This window comes from Dermacentor andersoni, chromosome 1 (assembly GCF_023375885.2).
Source record: "Dermacentor andersoni chromosome 1, qqDerAnde1_hic_scaffold, whole genome shotgun sequence".
Lineage (NCBI taxonomy): Eukaryota > Metazoa > Arthropoda > Arachnida > Ixodida > Ixodidae > Dermacentor > Dermacentor andersoni.
In genome coordinates, this window is record NC_092814.1 from 177,450,589 (window position 1) to 177,478,480 (window position 27,892).

General features: G+C 48.4%; 2 protein-coding genes across 3 annotated transcripts; one reads left to right on the forward strand and one right to left on the reverse strand.

Moving 5' to 3' along the window:
- Positions 1 to 868: 868 nt before the first annotated feature.
- On the forward strand, positions 869 to 20,815 carry LOC126547210 (cholesterol 7-desaturase nvd-like). The gene is made up of 5 exons (XM_055063038.2): positions 869 to 991; positions 4,896 to 5,019; positions 6,119 to 6,307; positions 13,562 to 14,157; positions 20,605 to 20,815. Exons 1-5 carry the CDS (start codon positions 869 to 871, stop codon positions 20,767 to 20,769), a joined length of 1,197 nt encoding a protein of 398 aa, XP_054919013.2. The 3' UTR covers positions 20,770 to 20,815.
- Positions 20,816 to 24,268: 3,453 nt separating this feature from the next.
- On the reverse strand, positions 24,269 to 26,682 carry LOC140218497 (piggyBac transposable element-derived protein 3-like). Of its 2 annotated transcripts, XM_072288245.1 has the most exons (3): positions 26,480 to 26,682; positions 26,062 to 26,201; positions 24,269 to 25,999 (listed from the first exon to the last, which is right to left on the reverse strand). In XM_072288245.1, exons 1-3 carry the CDS (start codon positions 26,508 to 26,510, stop codon positions 24,365 to 24,367), a joined length of 1,806 nt encoding a protein of 601 aa, XP_072144346.1. In that variant the 5' UTR covers positions 26,511 to 26,682; the 3' UTR covers positions 24,269 to 24,364. The 2 variants fall into 2 exon arrangements, with proteins under 2 accessions (XP_072144346.1, XP_072144344.1); XM_072288243.1 differs by having other exon boundaries at positions 26,062 to 26,682.
- Between the last annotated feature and the right edge of the window lie 1,210 nt (positions 26,683 to 27,892).

Sequence of the window (27,892 nt, forward strand, 5' to 3'; positions counted from 1 at the left end):
AATGCAGGTACAGGTGTTAGCACGCGCAAGGACGTGTGCTCACTGACATCAGACCAGTTAGCTACGAAAATAACATTTTGGGCAGGGCAATAAATAATCAGGAGAATAGGCCATAAGTGAAGTCGGCAGCCGAAGCAGCCGAGCGTAGGAAAAGGACTGAAGTGAAGAAACTTGAACATGCATTGAGCGAGGTTCCTTGTTTTCTTTTTTTTGCCTGTTGTCCTGCTCGATATTGAGCGCGCACGGAGCGACGAGAGTTGAGCTGCAGCGAAGGGAAGAAGTCGGCGACAGAATATTCAAAGAAGTCGGCTACGCAGAAGTTAACAGAAGTACATTCCCTTGTATGCGTCATTTTATACTAACGTTCCCGCTATGAGCGTGTCGTTCTGCATAACATTTGCATTGATTTCGCGCCGTCATCCACGACAGCTTCGCTTAACACCGATTCCTACGTAAGCGTGGGGTGCGCGCAATTCGTAACAAAGCAGCAGCTACGGAAATCTCAACAGTTTCTAATCCAAGACCTTTTCGGCAATGTGGAGTGTCGCTATACATTGCATCGATGCCATTCTCATTAGCGGCGGCACCCATCGTGCAATGGGTTCTACCAGGATTTTGTTGTTTTGTCTTCAGTCTTCTTTGTTAATCGGTAGACGCGCGTTGTTGTTGCTTGTTTTCCCCTGTTTTCGTCTAAGAGGTTCTGCGGGAAGGAGGAAGCACAGAGGCGCACGAGTGCCGTCTACTTTGCTCTTTACTGTCTGGTCCCGAGTTGGACACCAAACTAAACACGGCGACGCTCGTTCCTCGCATTTACTCAGACGGCGCGTGTGCTTCCCGAAGCATGCCCACACAAGCTTAGCCCCTTGCCATGCTTTCCATGGACGTGTTTTTCTGGTTCAGCCTGCGCTTTGCGCCTCTCATTACTTTGTTCGCCAGCCTCACCTGGGCCTTCTTGCGGCACCGTGCACGGGCGTCGGAAGATAAGAAAAGGGTAAGACTTTCAATCTATTCTGTAGATCGCTGTTCTACTTGCTGTGCGTGTCCCCGCACTTAGCGAATAGTACAGTTCAGCCTTAACAGTGCGCGTGAAATGTGTTTTCGCCTTTATTCACGGGAGGGCTGTCCATGTCCTCTTCGGAATAGTTGCACCCACCGGAAATTATTTTCGGCTCAATTTCTTTTATCAAATACCGCAAAGACATATATGGGCGTTACAAAAGGAGATGTCAGTACATCAAGGCTGATTACAGTACTCGTTCAAACACATCATACAAGCACATAAAAAAGAACACAACGAGAAAGCAGTATAAAGCAAAGCGAAGTACAGGCATTTAGCACGTTGGTTATAAATTATCAAATAAAGGTAGGTGGGAGGACAGGGATGGGGAGTGAGTAGGCAGCGGTGATGTTGTTATGACATTGTTAATGACTACCGTGGCTTAAACCACAAAGTCTAAAAAAAGGCGCGACCCTTTTTTTTTATTCGTTTGGGTTGCTACTAAGCATCGCTTGGGGTTTGAATTAAGTGTAAGCATGAAGGCCAGTTCCATGCAGTTGCAACAAAAATACTCGACTCATGACGAGGTTCTTTGCCGTGATATTGCACCACTATTATTCATCGTGTATGATCTCGGGAATATCAATGCTATCAATGCGCGAATTTAATGACATTAGCGGTCACTTTAGGTGATCATGGCCTGACGTTTTCACAGCAACGAAGAGAGACATTTGCTTCGGCTTTCAACGAGTAAAGGCCCCTCCATTGACCCTTTTCTGTCTTTGTTTGCGTTGGGGACGTAAAAAAGAAATCTTTCCAATCGGCCAGTACAATGAGGCTTATCTTCTTGACCGAAAAAGGAAAGAAGAAAAATGTGTGCCCAATTTATATAGGGTACATGCAGATCAAGCACGACTTAGCCGGCTGCAAACATTGGTTACGTGTGCCTGCAATCAAGTGATGAACCTAGCGATATAAGGCGCTATTTCTACTGTTGAACTTTTGCAACAGTTGTTGCGACCTTCTAATTTCTTGGTGCTGCTATTTATCTCTATCGGATAAACATGTTGTGTAGTTTGTTTTTTATGCGTTTGCAAGTTTAATGTGTTGTCTCGTAACCTTATTTCTTATGTTTCCTAGTTGCTTATTAGAAGCATTTCATAGCTGACCAAATCCTTGCATGACATTAGAACTACCGTACCGTCAGCATACACTGTTCCCTCTCCCTGATTATGCTTTTGGGGAAGGTCGTTAATGAACGCGGCAAATAGTATCTGTTCCAACGCTGACCTCTGCGCTACACCATATGAAATAGTTAAGAAGTTAGACGACACGTTTTCAGCATATATACGCTCTGGTACCTTGCCTCAATATAGCTCTAAATGAAAATGATAGACGGTGCCGAACGCTTTTCTTAACGCCCAGGACAATTCCTCTTACTATTTCTTTGGTATTCAGAAAAGTCTTAATGTAGTTTGTCACGTCAATAACTGCCGTTCTACTTTATTATTTCGACAAATATAGTGCCGCAGTGTAGCTGAATTATTACATTTTTTATAAACCTAATAAGTCGCTTGCATATAAGCAGTTCGAACCCTTTGTTAACGGTTGAGAGTATCGAAATCGGTCTGTAGTTTTCTAACATGAGCTAACCTTTCTTGAAAATGGGAGATACCTTAGCTCTTTTCAGCGGATTAGGATACGTAGCAGTGTAAAAAGCGTAATAAAAAATTTGCGCCAGATATGTACACACAAAATCTTCATTAGATTTCATTTTACTCAATGATGTCCTGCCGACCCTGTCGCTTTACAAGTTCGTATTGAAATACTTAGAGCCATTAGTTCTTAAGCGGTAAGTTAAAGACAAATGAGGGCAAAAGGAATTAAAATTGTTGGCTTATTGTAGCTTTGAGTCAGCGTATAAATAATGTCAGGCAGCCTGCAATAACAAAGACCGTAACGCTACTCATGATTGCGCCAAGAAATACTGCAATCAGGCGATCAACCCTTAGATGACGCAAAGTGCCTTAGAGCTTTCCCGCATCAGCAAAAGGAAAGGAAAAGCAAAAGGAAAGGAAGCAAAAGGAAAAAGGAAAAGCAAAAGGAAAGGAAAGATAATGTTTGCTACAGAAATCAATAAAACGAAATCAGGAGCAAATTATTAGCGCTTCTACGCCACAGTGAGAAAATGGTGTTATAGATAATCCTACTATCATCGCTAGTCAAATGAGCCCAAGAAAGCTGTGGGAAGTAATAAATTTTGTTAAAGAAGGTATTACTCGGGAGGCCAGCTTCCATAAAATATTCGCGCATCGCGGATAAGCTTTCTCGAAGTGAATTTTTTTCGGTGCGTGCAGCTGTTTGGCAAAGCGATTTTTATTGTTGACGCACTGATGAAGCAATTAAAAACGCTATTCGTGAACCCGTATAATTCCTATAATGTTTGATACGAAATGTTAGTGATCGAGTTTAGGTTTTAGTTATAGACTTCACATACGAGTGCCGCCTTATTTCTGGTGTCCAGCTCATCTAACATACTTTCTAAGGCCTGAAGGAAAAAACAGACTTTAGAACTTGGTGAACGGTACAGCACGCCGACGGTTATCCCACAATAAAATTCAATAAATAGTGCCTCATATTGCGGTGACATATCTGTGGTTAAACGAAAGGTGATTATAATCCATGAGGTTGGCGTTGAGAAATAGTCGAACACTTCAACACTTTGTTTTGCTAAGCCGCAGAATGCAAACAAAGTTGTAACCTAGGAGGTTCAGATTCCTCAGGCGTCAGAACCTTAGTCTTAGTCCAAGAAATTATATCATATTGAAATTTGTGTTAACAAAGAAATATCTGGAGACTTGATATGTCCAATACCGTCATGAATGTTGTAGTGTAACAGTGAAAAATTATTACATATCGAACACTTGTTCATTTCTCCATTTGTAGCGACTTGCATTTTCTTATGTGCGGTGGCGAAAACGCACGAGGTGTAAAACGAATGAATTGTAGTCAACAAGAGGAGATCGCCCTGTTTATCTGCTCCTTTCACCTCGTGTGTCGAGCCGTGATATTTAGACGCGAAGACGCGCCATTTATGTTCCTTCATGACACTGAGAGTAGGCAGCCACTCGGTGCTCTTATAAACATAGAATCTGTTCAGCTAACTTTAAGATTGCGAGCACACGTTTCAGTGTTTATAGAAGGATGCAGTCTAGCGATCGAAAACTATCCTGATTTCGTTACCTCTTGGGCAGCAGGTTGCGACGAAGGTGCATTAATTGTCCTGACAATCACACCTTTCCTTTCCCCGGACTACAGGATGTTGACAGCGTGTCTGTTCGAGCTATTAAAGGCGCGAGCACATGGACAGAGAAACGCAGAGGACAACGCTGGCCTATTAGCCTATAACATACTCGACCTGTGCGTTTCTTTGTCTTGCGCTCGCGTCTTTACTTGCTGGAACAATCACATTGTCATAATGCATCGAATGGCCCAGAAAACTACCCTACAGGATGTTACTTACTGATAACAAAACATAGAGTTCCTCACTGCCAGGAATTAGGCAGATGTAAACACTCCACCTCCTTAACTAAACATTCTGCCTGCGTTTACTAGTGCGCATTACCCAGTATCGCATTAGCGGCTTCCTAGAACTTCATGCGCAGAACCATAAACTAATTCAATAGTCTATTGCATTTGCGCAATTGTATACGCTATTTTATACCTCTAACAAGCTCTTAAAATTGGCATCAAATATTTTTAGTAAAAAACTGTGATATCCTTGGGAGACTACCCATGCGTTGCCACTTTTTCGATGTTCAATGGGAGCCTATGAATCGTCGGTTAAGGACTGGAAACGTTCACATATGTTTAAAGCATTGCATACTTGCACATGCAGTTGATTCCTGCCCGAAGGCGGTATCCTCAAGAGGATTTACCGCCGGTGTATCCCAATGGCTGGTTTCCTATTGTAGAGTCTCAAGAACTCAAGGTCGAACAAGTAAAGCGAGTCGACGTGCTTGGTAAGTTTTAGTGTCTGGGCATCGCTCTTTGACGTGTCCTAGAAAGAGAAAAAAGACTACAGCCTTGAGCAAATAGGTTAGGCAATTCAAAAAATAAATATAACAAGGTATCGAGGAATTATTCTGTGTTTTTCATACTCGATTTTACCTGTCTAGTCATTTGGGAGGGGAAACAGCTCGTAAGACGAGGAGTAAGAAAGAACATCATATGCGCTGCCTACCAACGTTGTCTTTATTGCAACATGACAATATATATTCAGAACACGCACAAAATCCCGCATGCGTCAACCATATCGTCAAAGACATAGGAGAAGGGCGAATAATATATTTTAAGCAAGTGGTTTTTACCTCAAGAACGATGAACTTCAAGGCATGCAGGGGGCTGTGCGTGTTCTACATATTTATTTTCTTGTTGCAATACAGACAACGTTCTTAGTGACGCATGTGTTGTCGTTCTTTCTTAGTCCTCGACTTACACGGTGTTTTTCCTCCGAAGTGGAACGCCGGCCAGCCCATTGTCGCTCCCTTATTCAGTTTATTGAAATATGGATAATTTTTATAGCATACTGCACGCCATAAGCGTGAAGCCTTCATTCCTTGGGAATTGAAAGGCATAAGAAACGTTCTTTGAAACATGAAACAAATTAGCAGACTTGGCGAATTCCTCCGACTGAGCTCACTTGCTGCGATAGCAGCCGGCTGTCACATCGGCAACGCCATTGTCCTATAGCTAATGTTTCAACGAACTTTCTCGCTATGCGTACGAGGCCTCCCTCGTTCGTTAGGGCATTGCCTGCTGCGGTAAATGCCCGCAAACGTCGCACATACCTTGCTGTCGTTCTTGGGATAAATTACCCTAACCTTATAATGTCGCCTCACTGCAGCGGGCTCTCGCATCGTGCTTGCACTCTCCAAGGAAAATGCAGTTGCGCGTTTTGCAGTTGGAGAACACCAGAACTAAGAGCCACGTTGCCTTCCCCATGAGGCAAGACAGTTTTAATCGGACAAAACGGGGCATGTCCATATCCGGCCCGCAGCTGATCGGGCAATCTGGAGCCCATTTCGCGAGATGCGCTAATTGATTTTCCTCTTTCTACAGGATTAGAGCTTGTCGCGTTTCGTACCGAGGACGGCAGTGCACACGTGCTTGACGCCTACTGCCCGCACCTGGGCGCCCACCTGGGAGTGATGGGCCGTGTGGTGGGAGATTGCATCGAGTGCCCCTTTCACGGGTGGAGGTTCGACGCAAACGACGGCGCTTGCACCCACGTGCCTTACTCGGCCAAAGGTGCGCTGTTACCATCTTCTCGTAATAAAAGGCTGTGGCGCTGAGATTTCAGCCGTTAAACATGGTGCTATAGAAGTGTCCATCCTCAAGCCAGCGCTTTCTTTTTTATTATTATTGCTTTAATAGACACAAATGAAATCTCAGCAAAACTCTTTTGGAGGGATCGATGGACGATTGTAGTAAAAAAAATCTCGATATCAATTTCTGTAAACTCGTATCTGTACGTCCGTCCGTCTGTCTCTGTCTCTGTCTCTGTCTCTGTCTCTGTCTCTGTCTCTGTCTCTGTCTCTGTCTGTCTGTCTGTCTGTCTGTCTGTCTGTGTCTACGCAACCTTGGTTAATAACTGAGTTGCACATGGCAATGCTCGCTCCATTCGACCATTTTCCTGCGGAATATTGTTTTATGCGTAACATACAAAAACGAAGCGGCTCAAGTACGTCGTCTTGTGCCTGTTTTTTCGCAGACATTTCATTCAGAGCAAAACACTCCTCAGGTTTCTTGCCACTGGCGTTTATACTTGTAGGGGTCTCAAAAAGTATGTGCGAAATTACGTAAACATAGGGAAGACGAGATAATGAATTTTTTCGGGGTTACTTTTAGGACAGATATACATTTGAAAATGACTAGAAAGTAATTAGACAAGTATTTAGTCAAATTAGACCAACTTTTCAGCCAGGTGAGCCGACAATTGACAGTCATGAAGACTTGAAGTCCGTCGTCCGAGCTGTTGATGACGGTTTCCAGAAATGGAAAAAGTAGACGCTCACAATATTTACAGCGTATTTTATTCAGGCTAATTTCAAACATACACACATACAAAAAAATTAAACCGAGAGAGAGAGAGAATCAACTTTTACTCAGCCCTTAGGGAAGGTTGGTGCGAGCTGGCACCAGATGGGGTGGAACCTTCATCTCAGGTCCCATATGCGTCCAGCATTTCCTCGCCCCTAGCCGCCAGCAGGAGCTGGGTCGGTAGGTCGGGGCTGGACAACGTCTCCGATCGCTCGGGGGGAGGGGGGGGCTGGGGAGGGGGGGATGATGGGGTGTTCTTGAGCTTCGTGCACTCTGCAAGGATGTGTGCTAGAGTGCCTTCCGATCGTCTGCAAAACGGACATGAAGTGTCATGCTCTGCTGGGAACATCTTCTGCAAGAGCATGGGATGCGCTAGCGACCACGCTTGCGCGCCTCGCACGATCGTTTGCTGCCTTCGGCTGAGTTATGGATGCCGACGGGGAAGCCTACATCTGCCACCTCTGTACATTTGGGGGATCTCTTTGTAATTTCTCACGGGGTGTGGTAGCTCTGGCTCGTCCTCGGCCTGGATTGACAGTTCTCGGGCATAGTTGTCGGCGAGTGCGTTGCCTTCCACTTGCGAGTAAGCCGGGACCCACAGGAGCTCAACGGCCCGTCCCGGTGATTAGCGTTTTATGAGGATCTCTAGGGCCACGGGAGAGATGCTACCCATGCGGTAGCTTGCGTAGGCGGTATTGGAGTCTGCGACCACGGTTCTCACTCCCGGTTGTGCGAGTGCGAGGGCCACGGCCACTTCTTCTGCTTCGACTGTATTCGTCGTCCGTATCGACGCGCATGTGACCAGTTTATCAATGGTGGTGACGACCGCCGTTGCTCTGGTGCCATGCTTAGGAAGCGAGGCGTCCGCGTAGAGAACCTCGGGGTCCTCTTCCAGCTGTCGAGGCAGTGCCTTGGCCCGCGCCGAACGTCTCTCGTCGTTCTTCCCCGGCTGCATGTTCGGGGGGAGGGGCTTGGTCTTAATAACGTCTCTCCACGTTGTGGGGAGCGGCTTCGTTGTCGGTTGCTGTTCAATTTGCCATCCTATGTTGCATAGGACGGCCCGGCCATGCTCTGTCCGGCTCAGCCTTACTCTCTGGTGGGATAGGTGTGCTTCCACCAGCTCTTCCACCCTATTGTGGGCACCCATATCCAGCAGTTTCTGCGTTGACGAATAGACTGGGATGCCCATGGCGAGTTTGACTGCTTTCCTTATCGTCGTGTTCAGCGTCTAGCGGTTCACCTTCGTAAGCTGGAGGTACGGGGCGGAGTACGTTACGCGTGACACGACGAATGCCTGCACCAGGCGCAAAGCGTCTACTTTGTTTCCTCTGTTCCGGTTGGTGACTCTTCGGATCATGCTCATGACCTGCTCCGATGTGGTCTTGATTTTGTTGACGGCTGCGTGCGCCTTGCCGTCGCTGCGCAACAGCAGGCCCAGTATCCAGATCTGCTGCGTTCGCTTGATCTCTGTGCCGTCGATGGTGATAATTATGTTCGGCGGTGGCTCTTTCTTTGGTCTTCCGGGCTGTACAATGAGCAGCTCTGATTTCTGTGGAGCCCAGCTCAGGCCGCAGGTCGTGGCCTACTCGTGGACGGTTGTTGCCGCTCTCTGCAGGGCTTCCTCCGCCCAGGCATCGGACCCCGCGCGGTTCGTCCACACCGTTATATCGTCGGCATAGAACGCGTGGTCTACGCCTTCGAGCTGATTGAGTAGTTCGGGCAGGGGCAGGAGGGCCAGGTTCAAAAGCAGAGGCGACAGGACCGACCCCTGTGGGGTACCCCTGTCTCCGAGCTCCACAGGCTCGGACTGTTCCTTTCCTATCCGGATAGTCGCCGTTCTATTGGATAGGAAATATTTACTATAGCCGGAGGTCTAGCGGCCACACCCCGTCTTGTGCAGGTTCTCGAGGACGCTGGCGTGGCAAACGTTGTCGAAGGCCCCCTTGAGGTCCAAAGCCAGTATACCCCGTGGCGCGTGCCTCGTTGCTCTCTTAATCACTAGTTCGTGTAATTGGATAAGGCCATCTTGGGTGCTCAGATGCTGGCGGAATCCATACATGGTCGCCGGCATCTGACATGTCTCGTCCAGGTGTGCTTGAAGTCTTCTGAGAACCATGCGTTCCATGACCTTGACCTCGATCGTCGGAGGTGTGCCGGGTTTCGGTATGAACCGTACCTCGGCCTCTTTCCATTCTGCGGGTAACTTCGAGCTTTCCCAGGTTATGTTGGTGTGACCCAGGAGCCCGCGTGCCGCCGCATCGCTCATGTTGTTGAGCAGCTTGTATGTAATGGCGCCTGTTCCGGGTGCGCTCGTCTTATTACTTTCGTCTATGGCTGTTAATAACTCCGTGATGGTGAACGGTTCATTATTGCCGGATTTTCCGGTCCCCCGTACTCATCCGGTATCGGAAATCGCCCTCTCTCCATCTTGAGGTAGATCGCCATGAGGTCTGCAATGAGCCTTTGGCCGTTGCCATCGTAAGCGTTCAGCACTTTGGTGCGGTTGCGGTTGGTTGCGGTCTTGCTGCTCAACGGGGTGATCAGGTGTCTGAGCAGGCACCAGGTATTGCGCGCCGACAGCTTTTCCTGCAGCCCGTCGCACGTACTCATCCAGTTCTCACGGCACAGCTTGGTTGCGTATTCAGTGATCTGTTTGTTGAGTATCGCGATGCGTTTGACGAGCTTCTTGTTTCGACGTTGACGCTTCCATCTTCGCGTGAGCGAGTGCCGCGCCGGCCACATGTGTGCTAGCTTGGCGTCGACGAAGGGCGTGTGCATCGTTGTCACTACCCCTTGAGTAAATCTGAAGAGCGCGATCTTTTGTTCTCACGCCCATTCTGCGTACGTTTGATGTCTGCCATCCTCCACGTTTTCTCCGGAGGTCTCGTTTTCTTCGTCTGTGTGCTTGCGCATTCGGTCCCAGAAGGTGATCTGGGCTTTGCCGAGGGCCGCCCGGAACCTTGTTCCCTTGAGCGTTATACTTATGATGCTGTGGTCGGAGCCCAGGTCTGCGTCTTCGTTCCGCCAGGCCACTTCTAGGGATCCCGCCATCCACGACAGGTCCGGTGTGGTGTCCCTGTTGACGCTGTTTCCCTTTCGAGTGACGACGCCTGGTTCATTAAGGAGCGCCATTTCGTGGTTCTCCATTGCCTTTTCTAGAGCCTTGCCTTGTTTCGATTGGTATTTGTAACCCCATGTAGTGTGAGGAGCGTTGAAATCGCCTAGGACCAGGAGCGGCCGGTTCCCCGCCAACCTCTTCGCCTGGCTCACTGTTGTTCCAAAGTCGTACTGCCTTTGTGACGGCCTGCAGTATGCGCTCATCACAAACAGGTTTCCGGCACTGCCAATCGTCCTTGCGGGAACCTCGACCGGCGTGTGTTCGCAGCCCTTTTGCGCCGTGAGGTGCTGGGTAGCTGCTATGTTGTTGCGCACCAGTAACGCCGTGCCGCCTTCCGTGGGATCCGTGTAGGTCACGTATCCCGGGAGTCTGGGTCTGCCGTGCGTCTCTTGGAATCCGATCATATCCGGTTTCTGGTCGAGCGTATTTATGTGAAGTTGTAATTCGGCCTCCTTGGTGTGGATGCCCCTGCAATTCCATTGGTAAATGATCGTTGTTTCCCCCCCGCGGATTTGCTTTTTACTGTTCGGCGTCTGCGTCATCTTCCTTTGCCATTTTTATACGACCGCGCCTGTACGCGATCGATTCCTTGACTTCATTGGCGCGTTCTTTCTTTAGCGCTGCGAACTTGTTCTTCATGGTTATCGTTACTGTCTTCTCCGCCAGTCGTTCGTGCTTGACTGACAGGGTCTTTATTTGACCTTCTAAGGCCTCTAGCCTGGCATTCATATTGCCGAGTTTCTCGTTTATATGGTTGATGGCTGCGAGAATCGCTGCCAGTTTGCCCCCTTGCGGCGGTTGCTCTTGTTGATGCGACGTCTGTGGTGCCGCTGCTGCCGTCTCGCAGTCAACGGTGGTTCAGCGTCCATCGCTTCTTGAACATTCAATGCTTGTTGCATGGGCTGCGCCTCTCCTCTCCGCTCTTGGGGGGGCGAGGGGGGTCCCTCCGCGGCACCTTGCGTTTCTCGTTGGCGTCCTCGGGCGCCGTGCTCGTTCTGGTTATTTTAGTCGCTGAGATGCCGCTAGCTAGCGCATCTATTTTACTCATGAGTCCTCTGATCTGCACGTTCTGTTCCTGAATCAGGGCGTTTTGCCTTTTGATTAGTCTAAGTTGTGTGCATTCACCGCACTCTTGACGTGTGGCGGCGTTTTGGTTAGAGGAGGTATGTGGGGTAGGGTTGAGGGGTGGGAACTCTCTGTCGTTCCCTAGAGCGACGGAAGACCTGTCGGTGCAGCCCACCTTTTTCTCGGCGAGTATCCCTCGTTGGTTGGACTCGGCCCGGGTTCTCGATCTGGTCCGGGACCTCGAACGGGATCCCCGGCGTCTTCCACTCGAGCTTCGACTGCCTCCTTTCCCCATCGTCTCCCAGCGGCGGCCGTCCTTGGAGCCAGCCGATGGCGTCTGGTCGGCCCCGTTCGGGCTGCCCCGGGAACGGGATCTCGATCGTCGGCGGCTTTGGTGGTCGCCCTTGCGGGCCGGCGGTCTCAAACGGCTCTGCGAAGAGATGCTGCGTTGGGGTCGCCCTGCAGGACCTCTTTCCTCTTGGTTGCTGTCGTCGTAGGCCCGGCGCCGCTCCCAGCGCCGGCGCCGCACCACGTACGGCGTCTTAAATTTTGCCTTACAGGCCCGGTCGGCGATGAGATGCTTGCCGCCACACAGGCCGCACTTGGGCACGCACGCATGCTCTTTCTCTGGGTCGGCGATGCCGCACCCCCGGCAGATACGATTTTGGGGATTGGGGCACACGTCCATTCGGTGTCCGACGCGGCCGCGCTGGTAGCAGACGTCGATCTGCTTGTGGTGCAAGGAACATTCAACGAGCAGGTTACCGTAACGCACGTAGTTGGGAACCTTGGGTCCCTCGAAGGCGATCACCACGGATCTGTTATTGCCAAACCGTTTCGCCTGTAACGCCATCGGGTTGTGCTTGTGCATCACTAGGTCTTGAATTTCTTGGGCGGTGTCCTCTAGCGGGATGCCCCGTATCACTCCTCTGTTCCGTGAGGCACCGATTCGTAAGCGCTCACCTCGTGGGACGTCCCTCGAATGTCGATGCGTTTCACCATGGCGTACTTGTCGGCGTGCTCCCTCTTCGAGGTACTCACGACGATTATGTTGTGCTGATGGTTTGGACAAATAATATATTCTCTTGCTGTAATTGCATCGACTTGGGCCGCCCCAGTAATGGCTCGGCTGATTTCAACCCGGGCCACATCCCTCACTTGAAGCCCGCCGCGTGGCCGCATTACAATCTTCACGTCTTCGCGCGGGAGGTCTGGCATTCTCGCACCCTTGAGCAGCTTGCCCTTGTTTACTCGTTTCATCCTGTGACGAAGGCTCTTGCCGGTGGTGCCATCGAGGTCTTTGCCACGTCTGTTGCTGACGTCAGCCGCGGCTTCGGCGCCATCTTGGCTTGCGTGGCTCCTTTGCTTCAACTTCTCGCCAGCGGTTTTCCACCCCTCGGCTCTCGTGAGCTGATCCGGCGAAATTTCTTCCCCATCTACCCCAATTCCCCTAGCAGTCGACATATTGGGTCAGTGTCCGCTTGCCAAATTAGCGATTTGTCGGTAATTGGCTGCGGCTCGATGTGACCTGAGGGTAGGCCTACCGCTTCCCTGGCCGAAGCCGAGGCCTGTGGGCGGACCTCGTGGGTCACAAAATCAGCTCTAATTAAAAAAGAAATACACCGCTACCTCGGAATTGGGTATCCCGGTGGTCCACGTAGGTTCATACATCCGTTCGATGCACTTTCATGAAGATCCGATTTCAATAATCAGCACAATTAAGGAAAATTCAGAGAGCTGCCGTGAAACACGTTCATTCAGCAATGCAATGGCTCATACCATTAAACCGAAGTACACATATGAAGTCTCTCGCGTGAAATTCGCCAGACGGTGAGGAATAAGCAGTAACATCACTTATGGGTGTCTACCGTAAAAGAACGGCAGTTGTGCTCTTTGGCTGTTGAGTTTCGCTCTTATGTGGACAATTCGCCATAATTCATTTGGGCAAAAGAAATAATTCATTACGGTGCGTCAACTGGTTACATTTCCGGAAAGGGTTATGAGCTCCTCGGATGGCGTACTTCAAGTCATCCATTCGGCTCAATCGTACGTTATTTGTTTTTGTTAACATAAATTAAAGAAGACGATTGCCTATTCGTCTAATTTGCACCTCTAGTCCGAATATAATATGCGCCTCTGTGATAAAAGCAACAATGAGGAAATAACTTAATAATCGCATCTTCCGTTTCCTTGAGAACTTTCGAACACATTTCATGAAACAACCGGTATACTACACCTTTATCGCCTCTCCTTCAGCTACGCTGCTTGCCTTCCTACAGTGCCCGACTTCGTCAAAATAAAAACTTGGACCACGGCCGAGCTTCTGGGCAACGTGTTTTTGTGGTACCACGCCGACGGCGAAGAGCCCAGCTGGCAGGTAGAAGACGTTCCCGAGGTGACAAGCGGTCGTTGGAAAGCGGGGAGGCGATACGAGGAAACGCTGAGCTGCCACATCCGGGACCTGTCCGAAAACGAGTCGGACGTGACGCACTTCAGCTACTTCCACGGACCCAACGTGCTGCTGCCACCGGAGGAGTTCGCGAAAAACGCGGGCGACACCGGCTGGGGCCGCTTCGTCACACACCTGTGGACGGCCAAGTGGTACACAAAGGACCACCGCTGCTGCGTCGACATTGCCGCCAAGATCCGAGTTCTTGGCCGGTGCCCACGCTTCTTCGACAACGTGACAAATCTGACGCTGCAGGGACCCGGGCTGCTCGTGGTGCGCGTAGAGTGCGACTTCGGCACCCAACTTACCGTGGTCGCAGTCACGCCGATGGGTCCGTTCCGTATCCGCGTGGTGCACACCATCCACTACGAGCCCCGCGCAAGCTTGCTCTTCCGCTGGCTGGCAAGCATCATCTACGCGAAATCCGTGAGTGCACTTCATCGTTCAAACCAACGCACGAACATCCATCATTCACTGCAGCGGTGACAGGAAGACAAAGGACAGAAAGGAATCGACCACACAGGGATCTGTGTGTTCGCCTCGTTCCTGCCGTTTGTTTTCCGTCGCGCTGCAGTTAATAGGGAATCGACACCTACTAACCCGGCTTTCAGTCTTTATGTAGACGCAAGACGAATAATTAAAGAAACTAATAATAGCTGTCTGGGTTTCCCGACGTATTTAAACAACCAGATTTAATTGCTCCTAGGAACACCTAATATCTTGGTTAAAAAAAAGAAAGTTGTTTGTGGAAAAAATTTCAATAAAGTAAATATGGGGTCTTACACGCCATAACCACGATCTGATAATAAGGCACGCCGTACTTTTCATTACTTGAGGTTCTTTGAAGAGCAATTAAAGAAAAGGGAAGCTGGTAAGAAAGAAGCGACGCATAAAGCGGGAGAGACACACGGTCCGATTCGGTGTCCGATTCGGCATCCGACGCGCCGGAACGGCAACCGGAATCGAGGTGTTTTGCCGTGCCGAAGCGCCGGATCGGACTTCCTGCGTGCGACAAACGGGGCAGATTTTCATCATCCGACAACCGCACCGTCGTTTGGCCGCAGCCAATGACAGCGCGGCTGGCCGGTTTCTCGCCGTCTTTTAACGCGACAGCGTTAAGGAGCTAGTGTCGCTGAAAAGCCGGTGTCGTCGGCGTCGGCGGCGTTGGCCGTGAGCGCAAAATTGCGGAAGGCAATTTATAAATAAAAGCAACTTGCTAGATGGGCTGGGTGGGAATCGAATCAGGGCCTCCAGATTGTGAGACGGAGACGCTACCACTTAGCCATGAGTTGGATAGTTCAAAGCGCGACAAAAGCGCCTCTAGTGAATGCGGTGTTGCCTTAGAAACGTGCCGTAGAAAGTTATAATGCGGTGTATATCGGTAATTATGAGCATGTTTTTTACAGAAGTCGCCGTTAAACGTGTAGCGAAGTGCGTTTCCGCTACATTTCTTCTGCGCTTGCCGCACACGCAGTACCCTCTTGCGGCAAACACAGAAGACCCCTTCCTCGCAATGTACGGCACTGCCCCGACAGGGGGCGCGCCACTCGACCGCTTCTCGCGGCCGTGCGGGGACCGGTGCGGAAGTGAGTCGCGGCCCGGCTGTCCGTGCCGATCACGACGTTCGGCTCGCGTAGATCGTTTCTCCCTCCGACACACCGAGTTCTTTGGTTCGTTCCGCTTGCTCAGGCGCACGTTTCGTTGCCGCGCCGAACGCTGTGTTGCTCGGCGCTCATCGCGTGATTGGTGGGTGCAAAGTACGATGCGGGGCGACTCGTAAGTGATGGCTGTGCCGTAGCGCATTGTCTTACACCCCTTGGCGGGTCGACGGGAACGCTATCGCGTTCCACTCTTAAAGGCGAAGCTTAAGCGTCCTCCAATTTTTTTTCCTTGCCTGCTGCAGTTTGTTTGCGACACGAAATATTTGACAGTTCAGTAAAATTATCTCGAACGCGTGCCTGTTATGCAAAGCAGTGCCTAGTACACTAGCACTAAGCTACTAGCGAGATAGGGAGCCGCGACGCGAGGGATCTCGAGGGCAGACAGCACACACCGACCGTCTGAGCGAGGCTACTCGCTTCGCTTGCACGTTTGCCCTTCGCAACGACTGCGTCCAGTAAACCAATTGTATTTAATTACGGGCGACCCAAGCGTACAGTGTTAATTGTTTTGGCAAAAATAAGCCCTCTTCGGTGAGCTTTAGTTGGATTGCAAGCGCCGTCGTCCGCAGCGTCCGCCTAGCTAGGCCTACAGGCCCTTTTGCTGGCTGTTCGCGGAGCCGTCAGTGGACAGGCGCCGTCGTGAAATGTTCTGTCACTTGCAGGGGCATAATTTTATTGACAGCGTTCGCGTAAAGCAAAGCAGTGTTGTGCAGAGTTGTTTATATTGCGTTTCTCGACGTGGATATGAATTCAAGCTGGGGTGGGGGCTGGATGTTGGCGGGGCTTACGCGCCGCTCGATCTTTCGGATGCACGCACCGTGTGCTTCGAATTCCCGTATGCCGCAAGCCGGAGCATTCAGCGCCGCACGTCGGATCCGACGCCTAACCGTACCGTGTGTCTCCTGCTTAAACGGCAGACCTGCGGCGACGCCACCGCGAAGTTCCTGCAACAGAGCCCCACGGCGTCATAGATTTTGACGGCGTCTGCACCGATTTGGTGAAGTTTTTATCGAGAGATATAAACTGCATTGTCTTCTAAAGAACCTGCACAGTTTCGACAACGTTTATTGGGAAAAAACAGCTTTAATACGCTGACACACTTTGAAATCCGTGTGGTCATATTGAAGAGCCAGCGCTGGTGTATCGGGGTGGAAAAAGAAGTGAGCATTGGTCTTCATTTACTGTTTCAGTAATCAACGTGTTGCCTCGAAATTAATGAAAATATAATTTTCGAAATATAATCGACCAGTCTAACTTCATTCGGCATTTCCCTTTACAAATGTGCGCCCAATGCATGGTATACACGAGCTATTTTTTGCATTCTACCGTCATCGGAATGCGGCCGCCGCGGCCGAGATCGAAGCTCCGACCTCGTGAACAGCAGTGGAACGCCATATACAGGGTGTCCCAACTCTCATGCACGAAGATTTAAAAATATGGAAATGCCATGTAATTCGACCGTACAAAGGTAATATTGTTTGCCGTCGCTTAGAGATACCCAGATTATATTTTCTTGCATTCCGCCAAATTACATAATTAGTCTCATTTAGTTGATCAAGTTCTTAAATAATATAATTGGATTAAAAGTGTCAGTGAGAAAACCGAAGAGCAAGATGATAAAATCCCGGTACAGCTTTCTGTAGCTCAATACGCGCTACATAAAAGTGTTTTTCTGAGTGCGAAAGAAACCCGCGAATACATGCGAAACTGCTACACTACTAGCCGCTCGATGCAAATTGCCTGTATTCGCGAGCTACTTTCAAGCTCGGAAAAGTACTTTACGTAGCACGTATAGGAATCTCTAAAGCACAAAGGCCTGCCGCTAATAAGAGCTAGTCATTGCAACGGTTTCAGCATTTCAGCAGATTGGGTGCCGCATACAAACTTGGACGAAACGCGTGGAGGGTAACAAAATAAGCACTTGCGCACTAAGAACGATACTTTGCAACTAAACCTCCACTGGGATTCGAATTCACATTCCTGCGGCAACGGGAAAGTGGAAGTGAGACACGCTACCCACTGCGCTATTACGTAACATTCGCGCTTGTTACTTTGCGCAAGGCTTTGCGCCCTATGCACCTTCTCTGAGAGGTAATAGTGTAGAAGACGAGCATGACGTTGAGTTTTTTGCAAAGAAGTTGTTCATCCCAATTTCATCTGTGAGAATCTAGCATCTCACCGTATCCTCGCTGCCATGATCTATATTAGGCGTTGAATAATCATTGGTGTCCGTCAAGGTAACTTCAGGTTCCATTCTAAAGTTCGAGCTACCGTATTTTACCGTGAAATTTCTCTATCCTGAGTGCGTCGATTCTGCCGTCAACCCGAATCTACTGAGCTTCTACTTATTTCGTGGTCAATTTTCAAGAGAGAGAGAGAGAGAGAAACAACTTTATTCGGTCCACTGTAGACGTAAGCAAGCTCCACGTCACCTGGCTAGGCCCACTCGGGTACCATCAGGTGAAACCTGACGGCCCTCTCGCGAGCCCTCTGGACTGCCAGGATTTGAGAGGTCTGATCCTGGGCCTTAATTAACTTCATCATTTCCTCTTGAGTGAAAGGGGGACCGGCAGAGGCGCAGCCCCACAGGACATGTTCGAAGTCCGCATAATCACCACACAGAGGGCAGTCCGGGCTTGGGAACCGTTCGGGGTACATTGTGTGCAGCGCCGCGGGGCTCGGGCAAGTGCTTGTTTGCAGAAGCCTTAGAGTGACTGCCTGGGCCCTGCACAGCGAGGAGTGCGGCGAAGGTACGAGTCTTCTTGACAGATAATTATATTTGCAGATTTCGTTGTACGAGCAGAGAGGCTCGGGTCGCCCAGGAGAGGACGCGTTGCCCAGCGCACGGTCAGTCAAACCTCATGTAGCCGAGTGCGCCTCCTCGTTGGGGTTGATCGAGGCACCCTCAATGGTTCCAAGGTGCGCAGGGAACCAGGCCAAAGAGTGATGTTTCATGTCTTTGGCACTTGGGATGATACGTAGGGCCTGGGGAGCCACCATTCCCATCTGAAAGGCCCTGACAGCGGCCTTGGAATCAGAATAAATCGTGTCATGTACACTGTCCGTTAATGCAAGAGCAATAGCAACCTGCTCTGCAACGCTGGAATTAGAAGTGCGGACGGTAGCGCAGCTAAGGATTTTAGAATCACCGTCGATGACCACTGAGGAGAAGGCCTCTTCTTGAACATACGAAGCAGCGTCTACGAAGCACGTTCGGTCCTTGTTCAAGCGGGCACTGGCGAGCAGAGCTTTGCCCCTGGCTCGTCTTCGCCCTTCGTTGTAGGTGGGATGCATATTTCGTGGCAACCGGTGTATGTAAATCTTGGACCTTACGTCGCTAGGCAGCTTCACAGCGTCGAGACTGACGACCGTGGGGTTACGTCCCAGCTTGCCAAGTATGGCTCGGCCCGCAGGGGTACCGGAAAGTCTGACAAACTGGGAAAATTCTTGGGCTTCAACGATTTCTTCGAACGTGTTGTGAATTCCCAAATTGAGGAGGTCTTTTGTGTGCGTTCGGATGGGAAGGCCGAGGGCAAGCTTGAAGACTCTTCTGATTAGGGCATTGATCTTGTTGCGCTCCGATACGAGCCAGTTGTGCATAGCCCCTGAATAAGCGAGGTGGCATAACACGAAGGCGTGGATAATCCGGATCAGATTGTCTTCCTTAATTCCGCGGCACCTGTTGGCGATTCTTGTCAATTTTCAAGAGAAATTTATTTACAAATAGGTTTTCGCAGATTTGGTTTTCCCTAAGCTGGTTAGTCATTCCCTCCCTCGGGGTGACTTCGCAAGACTCCGGCCACTAGGACGCCTTATAATTTTATCTGTAACACAAATCAACTAACATATTAAATTTCTGAGAGCGTCTATTGCTTCACTTTAAAAAAATCATACTCTCAAAATTCTTTAAACATCGTAGGATGAATCAGTGGCTGCCATTCGTTTATCTCTCGCTAGAAATTACCCACACCCTTATTTATAAAACGATTATCGCCTGCTTCGTGTCCAGTCGCCCATATAGAGGTGAGCGCCCTGAGAACTTGGGAACTACAACTTTTGCAATAAATAAGCTCAACGGCGGAGAAATCACTCTAGTCTGCTTATTTTTCTTTCTTTCTTCCTTCACATTTTGTTTATGTGCGTTGACAAATTGTGTCAGAAAGGGAATATAACATTAAGGGAATATTGCTTTAAGGGTTGATTTCAACTTTAGCGTGCACAGCCGGCGGCCATCGAATTGGATGAAGCAGCTACACATCGCTGTTATATAAAAAGCACCAATGCCATATTGCAGATCGAGCGACGCGTTATCATAACAATTCTAGAACAGAGTACAAGCATCGTAACAAGTATACCATAGGCCCATGTGCCCCGGTGGTTAGAGATGCAAGAAGCGCTTCTTCCCAGAGAGCGGCGCCATACAGCCACTAATTAACGAGAAAAAGAGAAATCGAGGGACCCTATTTTTTTTTAGTCACGCCCGTATGAAGCCAACAGTTACTGAAGCTAAGGAAAACCTAGGGCAAATAAATCATTCGTTGTTTTTCATTGAAGTGTAGATATTCAAGGCAAAGGAAAATTAAAGTGAACGATAAAACATCTTGCCTCCGGTGGAAGCCACAGCCTCCGCATTACGCCTGCGTTGCCTCTACCACTGCCGCTACAGCCACGGCGGTGGATGGTCGCATTTCCGCATTCTTGGGTGTTTTGTATGCGTGCAAGATGTAACCAGGGGAGCATTAATCAGCGCCAGTCATGGTAACGGCAGCGGATGTGGAACATTCTCTTGACCGTTCGATCGCGTCACGTAACCCGTGAGCTCTGGCAGCAAGCGGCTCCTCCTATAATTATACTGAATTAAGCCATATTAAAAGATGCACAATGAAAAGTGCAATAATTAACAATCGTGGAGTTTACCAAACACTTCAAGCGTAAGGGTTGGTGTTTAATATTCAGTGCGTTAAGAGACGGCTGAAGACTACATATCCATGCAACTAATGTTGTGCACCAAAAGATGCGCGGCACATCACCGGCATATCTAAACTGACTCATTTCACCACCCTTAAGCTTTAGCGCATATTTAGTTAGGTGATGTCGATTCGACGTTGCCATGACACGCGCAGATCATTTCGTTGTTCTTTGTGAGATATAGTGCTATGTATAGCACCAGTAGTTTAATAGTTCTTGTCATCTGGTCCTTTCTGCCTCACAGTTCGAAAGGGATCTGCTCGTGTGGAATCACAAGAAGATGCTGTTGAAGCCGCCCTTCCAGAAAGGAGACAAGACTATTGTCGAATTTCGTAGGTGGTACAACCAATTCTACAGCCACAGTAGCCCCACGTGGCAGGATATTCGGTCTCGCACTCTGGAATGGTGAACGTCAACTTTTGCGGTGTTATAAAATACATCGTGCTTCTATGAGTTATTCAGTTTGGTTATTCGTGTCTGCTCTTTTCCTACATTTACATTGTTTTGCTACAGTGAGCTACTATGTACAAGTCATGATCGCACGTCTGTTTCCTCGATTTCTATGCCATATTTAAGTCTTGCTATGATTTTAGAGCACAACTCTTCGGCCCCGTTCCTGTGGCGAGCGTCGGCGTAACCGAGCGAACGAGCACAGCGAAAGATGAAAGTGAACTCGGAGCGCAGCCGTCGAAGGAAGACGCAAAGAGCAAAGAGGAAAGGAGGGTGCAGTGGAAGCATGAAGCGGAAAGCGGCGGAGAGTATCGTGAAAGCGTGAGAAGAAATCTGTAGTGCGGCGACGATGGCTACGAAATGGCGCCAGAGTAGCGCGCGTCATCTGGAAGGTCCTGTCGGCGACGGCGGCTGTGAATTGCACCCACGCGTCACCCACGCGCTGGCTCTCGCTATCTCCAGATTAGCCAGGCAGTCACGCCGCACCTCGCGCCATAGCAACGGGCCACACAAAATAGGTTGTCCACGCCAGCCCATATACCGCGAAATGAAAACACGTATAGAGCTGGGCTCAAATTGCGCATTAGGTAGTAGCGCAATCCACAGGGATTTTTTTTATTTTAAGAAACGCGGAACGAAGGACGAGAAGATTGCACACAGGTGATTGACTATCAGGGCGGCACGTCTTCAGATATACATATATTTTTTTTTTTTTCAGTCGCCAGCAAACAAGCTAGAAAGCTTATTATTCGTGGAGACTTCAATGCGCCCCCCCCCCCCCCCCAGCCTAGGGGTACTAAACAGAAACTCCAAAAAGCCGCCGGCTTGCCCACGTCATGATTCTTCCTCATTTATCCTGCTGATAGAACTTGACACACCAACCAGAATAGGTAGCAACATAAGCAGGGAAACCTGCCTCAACCTAACAATGGTGAAAGGGTTAACTCAATGCTTCTGGAAACCCCAATGGAACACCTGGGCAGAGACCACAGCACCTTAGCCACTGAAGTCGAAGTGGCGACGACACGCACCCCAGAACGTGTAATCAAAATATAAAGCTAGGGTAGTTTCCAGCACAAGATATCCAAGTCTGAACAACATGACACAACCTCCCTGCACGAGTGGACACAAGAGCTACAAGCAGATTTTAAAGCTTTCACCAAGCAACTCAGTGAAACAAGGGAGAAAGCGGATATGGACAGATATCTGCTCCACCTCTGGGAGGCGCGAAGAGACCTGACCAAATGACGGAAGAGGCAGCGGCAGAACCGTAGGAGGAAAAAGAAATCGCACGGATGACAGCAGAAATGGAATACGCCACCGTCCTAAATAAGAACTATTGGTACAACCTCTGCGACCGACTTAAGTGCAGACTTAGCACGCCCTTAAACGTGCTCCCTGGTACGAGCACTGCCTAGCCAAACGCACACAAAAACACACACAACTAACGCCATCCGCACTATCATCCACAAAGAACAAATGGATGATGACGCTGTGACCCATGTCGACATTACAATTTATCTTGTGTTGTCAACCAGTCATATATCGCTACATCGCATGAATGCATACAGGTCCCTTGCCTGGCATAACTATTTCACGAGCGGGTGGGTGCGGAACCTGTCTGCCAAGAAGTTGCCGTCAAAGCGTGTCGTCGTGCTTACCCAGGTGAGTTGAACGCATTTCTTTTCGCATTTCACAGCCGTGCGAAATACCGATAACCACGTAAAGACATACCAGAATAAATGAAATTAATTATTTAAAGCTTCAACAATCTTTAATTTTGTCATAGTTGACCGCGCCGTGATCTCGCCGAGTGGGGAAGTAGGGCACCAAATTTTACACTTGACTCATAAATAAGCCAACGCAAAGTGAAAGTAAGAAAAATCTCTCCTGCTTCAAAAGTGATGTGATGTTAGTCGAAAGAAAAGTGGAACTAGTGGATGCAGTGTTTACAGAAACAATCTCTAGTGTGTCGACTCCACCGAACTGTCGAGTTCTCATTTATCGCTGCTTTTTTTCCGTAAATTACTTGCAATTAGCTGCAGCAAGAGCATGACAGCTTCTAGCAAAAGTTGTGCAAAATCATTGCCTGCCTTCTGTAAGCCAACAATCAAACAGCAAATCAGGTGCTCAGTCGCCACCTGAATTTCTTTAGCAGCTGATGTTAAATTATCCTTGCCACGAGGGTGAACGATAGGGAGGCATATGGAAAAGAAAAATTAGCTCGTGTGTTCACCAACAGCTCACCAATATGCTGTTCATTCTTTCTCTGCACGTGAACCAATTGATGTTCAAGCAATAAGAGTAACTGGTCATGTTGAGATTGAACTGCACAGTAAACCACCCAGTCATACGCAAAAAAAAAAAAAATCGACATTGTGCAGCAGTGTCAAACGAGAGATCATTCAGATATATAAGAAAGAGTAGGGGCCCAAGGACGGACCTCTAGGAACACCTGAAAGAACTGGAGCCATTTATAATTTAGAGTCGCCTATTTGAACATATTGTTGGCGTTGCCTTAGGTAAGAGTCAATTCACTGCAGGATACGCTCATTTCTGAAGAGATACTATAGTTTTAATATGTTGGAATGCGACATGAGGTCAAAGCCTTTTCCAAAGTCTAGACAGATTTTGTCGACCTGGCAACCATTATCAAGAACTGCAAACAAATCGTGAGTAATGTGAAGTAACTGGGTCACTGTGGAAAGGCCGCGCCTGAATCAATGCTGACTGGTTAAGAAAAATATCGTTGCCTTCCAAGAACTGCTTAAGTTTGAAAAGAAAATGTTCTAATATCTTGCTAGCTGTGCACAATAAGGACACCGGGCGATAAGTATAGTTACTGTGAGCTTATCCCCGGTTTTATGCACCGGTATAATTTTACCTATTTTCCAATCGGCAGGAATTTCCCCCTTCTGCAAACTTTCCAAAAAAATAATATAAAGATACTCAGCACACCACTCCGCGTATCTAAACAAAAATTTATTTAGAATTTCGCCGGGTCTCAAAGTTTTCCTAATGTCTACATTCAACAGTGCCGAAAAACATACCTTCTTCCCCGTTTAGTAGCTGGGAAAGTTCATACCTGGGTGCGTGGCTGAATTTTGTGCCCTTATCGGTACTACATAAAAGAAAAACAGACGAAAAGTACTCATTGTATTCCGTTGATATGCAGGTTGCGTCAGTAACGTCTTTATCGTGCATTCTCAAGTGATTCCTTCCTCTGTGTCATTTGAAGCCAAGACTTTCTCGGATCCGTTCAAATAACGTCGTGCATTTTGACTTTAACCCTTTGCGACACGCATTAGGATATAGTCATCAGAAAATTTTGAAACTGCCTGTGTGCACTCTTGATGAACAATATTTCAGTAAAAAACCATAAACAAGCCGGTACCTTAGGTACTTAATAAATTAGGTCGCGTCCTCATATGTACACACTGTGACTCAATACAACTAAGTCAGCAAAAGTCAACCGAAGGCTTTATTGCATGAAAATATTGCAGGTAGAGCGATAAAAAATTCCTCTTTGGTCATCAGCTGATCAGCCTTCTTGCTTACTTGGTGTGATATTCATAAAAACAGTCATTAGTGGCGGACAGGCACAAGAACACTTCGCACTTCCTGCACCGAACTCGTGATTTGGAATTGCATCCAGGCTTCCGGCAACGCTGTGGGAATCGTGCATCCACGTGCTGAGGCCAGTGCGCTTTACCATCCAAACGAACAGTGTTTGTAAGGAGGGGTCCACTATTATGAGGTGCTTTTGATACCCTCTGTAAGCTTTCCGCACTTGGTCGCCCTCGCTTCTTCTCCAAAGGTTTCTCGGAAACAAGCAGGCTCATGGCAGTATCGGTTTGAAACTGTAGCATGTCCATCGTGTTCTTTCGGACAAGGCCTTCAGCAGAAGCATCTCTTAAATACTGCAACCATGAGTTTGCAAGCGCAAATGAGGTGAGGTGTGAAATTACCCTTACAGGCCATTTTTTTGTCTTTGCTCTGATGTGATAGAGCGACATGATAAAATCCAACTTATCAACCCCACCCATGTGGCGATTATACTCTAGTATAGCCTGTGGGCATTCTACCTCGATGCGCTCCTTTTTCGAGGAGCTCCACCTGCTCACAGCCCTAGCTTCACCAGTGGAAACCTGTGTTGAGGCCACCGTGACCAGATTGTTGTCCTTCCATCGCACAAGGGCAACGTCTCCTTCCTCTGTCACCTTGACATCGGTGCTCCCACGCTCCTCCTTTCGCATTTCTTTTTCGCCCTTCAGCTTACAACCCAGCAGCCTGTTGCACCTGATCGTACCCGTGGCAAGGATTCCAATACCTTTTAGCTCCCTCAGAAGCAGCACGGACGTGAAGTAATTGTCAAAGAACAATTTCAGGTTGCGGTGCTGTGGGAATGACTCCACAAGTCTCATTACCACACAGCCCCCTAGACCAAGGTAGGAGAACTCCCGGTCTACTCCTGTGCCTTTGCCCTGATAGAGTTCAAAATCATGCGCCAGACCATCGGTGCTGCATCGCACAAAGATCTTCACACCAACAGGGTTTGGCTTACTTTTCACCACCTGTTTTGCTGGGACCCTTCCTGTAAATGCCACCATCTGCTCATCAATGCAGTTATGTTCAAGCTCTTCAAGCTGAAGGCACCGGGACCTAATGACATCGAGGAGCGGCCTCACCTTCCAGAACTTGTCCACACTGGATGCATCCCTTGGCTCATTCTGGTCAGTTATGTGCAATGCGCTTCGCAATTTAAAAAATCTGTTTACCGCCATTGCATCTGCAATTGCAGAAATTCGGGTACCGCTTTGCCAATACATGCGGACACGTGGGAATTTCAGGACACCCATGTAAATGAGAATTCCAAAAAACACTTTCATCTCTTGCACGGAGCACGAAAGTTCGTTTCCTGTGTTCTGCAAGGCATAAATATTTGTGTACTTCGTGAAGTCCTCGAACACTTCATCGGTGAAATACTTCATGAAATACTTTAGCGGTTCTTCTGGCGTTGATCCGCCAAGCGGGTGGTAGGTGCAGCGCGTGTCCACTGGATCGAAAGGTTTGGAGAGCCACTTGACATGCTTCACTTTTTTCGCAGGCATCTCATCACTGTCACTGAGATCACCCTCGTCGTCTGCAGGATGCATTTTAGGGTCATGCTCCTCATTCGATGCAGTTACCTGCAAACGTAAAGGCAAAATGATGCAACTGCTAACAAGAAATTTCGCTATTTGCCACTTACCGCTTGAGCTGCCTGTACATCGGCGACTTCATCGTCAGAAAGATCGGCGTCTGACACATCTCCATTCATGATGGCGTCAAAAAGCTGGTCTACTGACGAGTTCGGAGTCTTGCGTCTTGTTCTCGCATGAGTCTGGATGCCTATAAAAGGAAAAAAAGGCTCAGTAAAGCAGAAAAGCGACATTCGCCGCAGTTACAGCAGGATGAACCGGCGGCCGCCTAAACGGTGCATTTGTGACACGTTGTGTACAAATAGACACGCCATCGTAAACATGACCACCGTTTCCTAACCAGTAGTACAATAAAAAATAATTCCGTATTATTCTTATCTATAGCACTTAGTTATCAGGTCCACAGCTTTAGTTCCAGCTTAATCAACGTTTTAAATAGGCAGAAAAGATAAAGCCAAGAGCACCTACTTGACGCGCCGTAGAACGTCGAGGCGTCCATCTTGTTTTCTTGTTTTGGTAATGCATTTGGCGCGGCAATCACGAGATGGCAGCACCGTCCGGTAGAGCGGTAAATTCGAATGCGGCTCCAATGGCCCAAGTGTTGATGACGACGATAGAAGCTCGCAAAAAAGCTCGTGAAAATCGCGTGTACAATTGTACACGCCGTGTCGCAAAGGGTTAAAGAAAGTGTATCTGCACGATTTTATTTTTGAACGCAAATCTGATCGCAGCATAGTCAAGATGCCGCTATCTCTCTGGGTTTTGGACTATAGTCGTTTTATGCCCCGCATTAGATTAAGTATTTCGCGCGTTATCAAGGGACTTTGACGTTTGTTTTTGTTTTTCTTGGATGTATTTATTCGTGCAATATACACCACCCACTTGAAGTGCTGCCACAAATTATTAACACTTGTGAAGTTCCTGTGACACTGTAAAAAGTGATCATAGTCTTGTTCCATGAAGTCTAATATGCTGACATCGTCCGCATTGTTAAAGTAGGACCGTGGTTTGCTGCGCTCAGCTTTAGGCCACAGATGGCTTTTAAATAGGACACAGGAGTGGTCCGATATACCAGGCACGATGTCAAGAGCGTAACACAGCATACTGACGTTATTGTATATGAAGACGAGATCACGAATCGAACTTGATACTCAGTCTAGGGCATTGCGGTATCTACTATCTGCTGTAGATCGAAGGCATATATATGTGATATCTAGCAACAGAACCGCGTATTGTCATTTTGAAGTAGTACACACCAAATCCCAATCTAAATTAGGCAAGCTGAAGTCGCCACTCATTATAACGCAATTATAGCGCTTTTTTTTTTGTCTTACAAAAAGTCGTGTAATGCTTCCAGCATAGAGATGTCAGCATTGGGTGATGTATAGACAGCTCCGATAAGTGCGTTTTGGCAAGAAAGTTTGGCAGCTATCCACACAACTTCAATCTTCGTATTGTGTGGGACTAGTGTATATTAAACGGCCTTCTTAGCAGAAGTGCCACTTCTTCCGCTCTTGAACAGTGACAGTGACGGACAATTTCATGCGTCACAGGTACAACATCTGCATTATCTATGCTGTCGTGAAGTCAAGTCTAAGTTACCACGGTGATATCAGGATCATAAGCAACGAATAAAACTTCCAGGTCGTCGCATTTCTTTGCAATGATCCTAGCGTTGACATTCATAAGAGACAACGTCCTTCGGTTGTAATAAACTACTGGCTGTGATCGGTGGTTATTTTGATTGCACTGTTGGGTGCAGTCGTCCCAAGAGCCTGGTCATTGCGTAGTAGATTGAGCAACTTCGTTCCGCGCCTCATTCCAGTGATAAAGGGTTCCATTGATTTTAACCTTCTCAAAAGCAAGGATAACCTTATCCCA

Bases quoted from the DNA above. Each gene is read 5' to 3' on its own strand.
- LOC140218497 (XM_072288243.1), bottom strand. From the start codon at position 26,244: ATGTCGCTTTTCTGCTTTACTGAGCCTTTTTTTCCTTTTATAGGCATC. The intron at 26,000-26,061 runs GTAAGTGGCAAA...TTACGTTTGCAG, and splicing joins ATGTACAGGCAGCTCAAGCG to GTAACTGCATCGAATGAGGA.
- LOC126547210 (XM_055063038.2), top strand. From the start codon at position 869: ATGCTTTCCATGGACGTGTTTTTCTGGTTCAGCCTGCGCTTTGCGCCT. The intron at 5,020-6,118 runs GTAAGTTTTAGT...CTCTTTCTACAG, and splicing joins AAAGCGAGTCGACGTGCTTG to GATTAGAGCTTGTCGCGTTT. The intron at 6,308-13,561 runs GTGCGCTGTTAC...GCCTTCCTACAG, and splicing joins CGTGCCTTACTCGGCCAAAG to TGCCCGACTTCGTCAAAATA.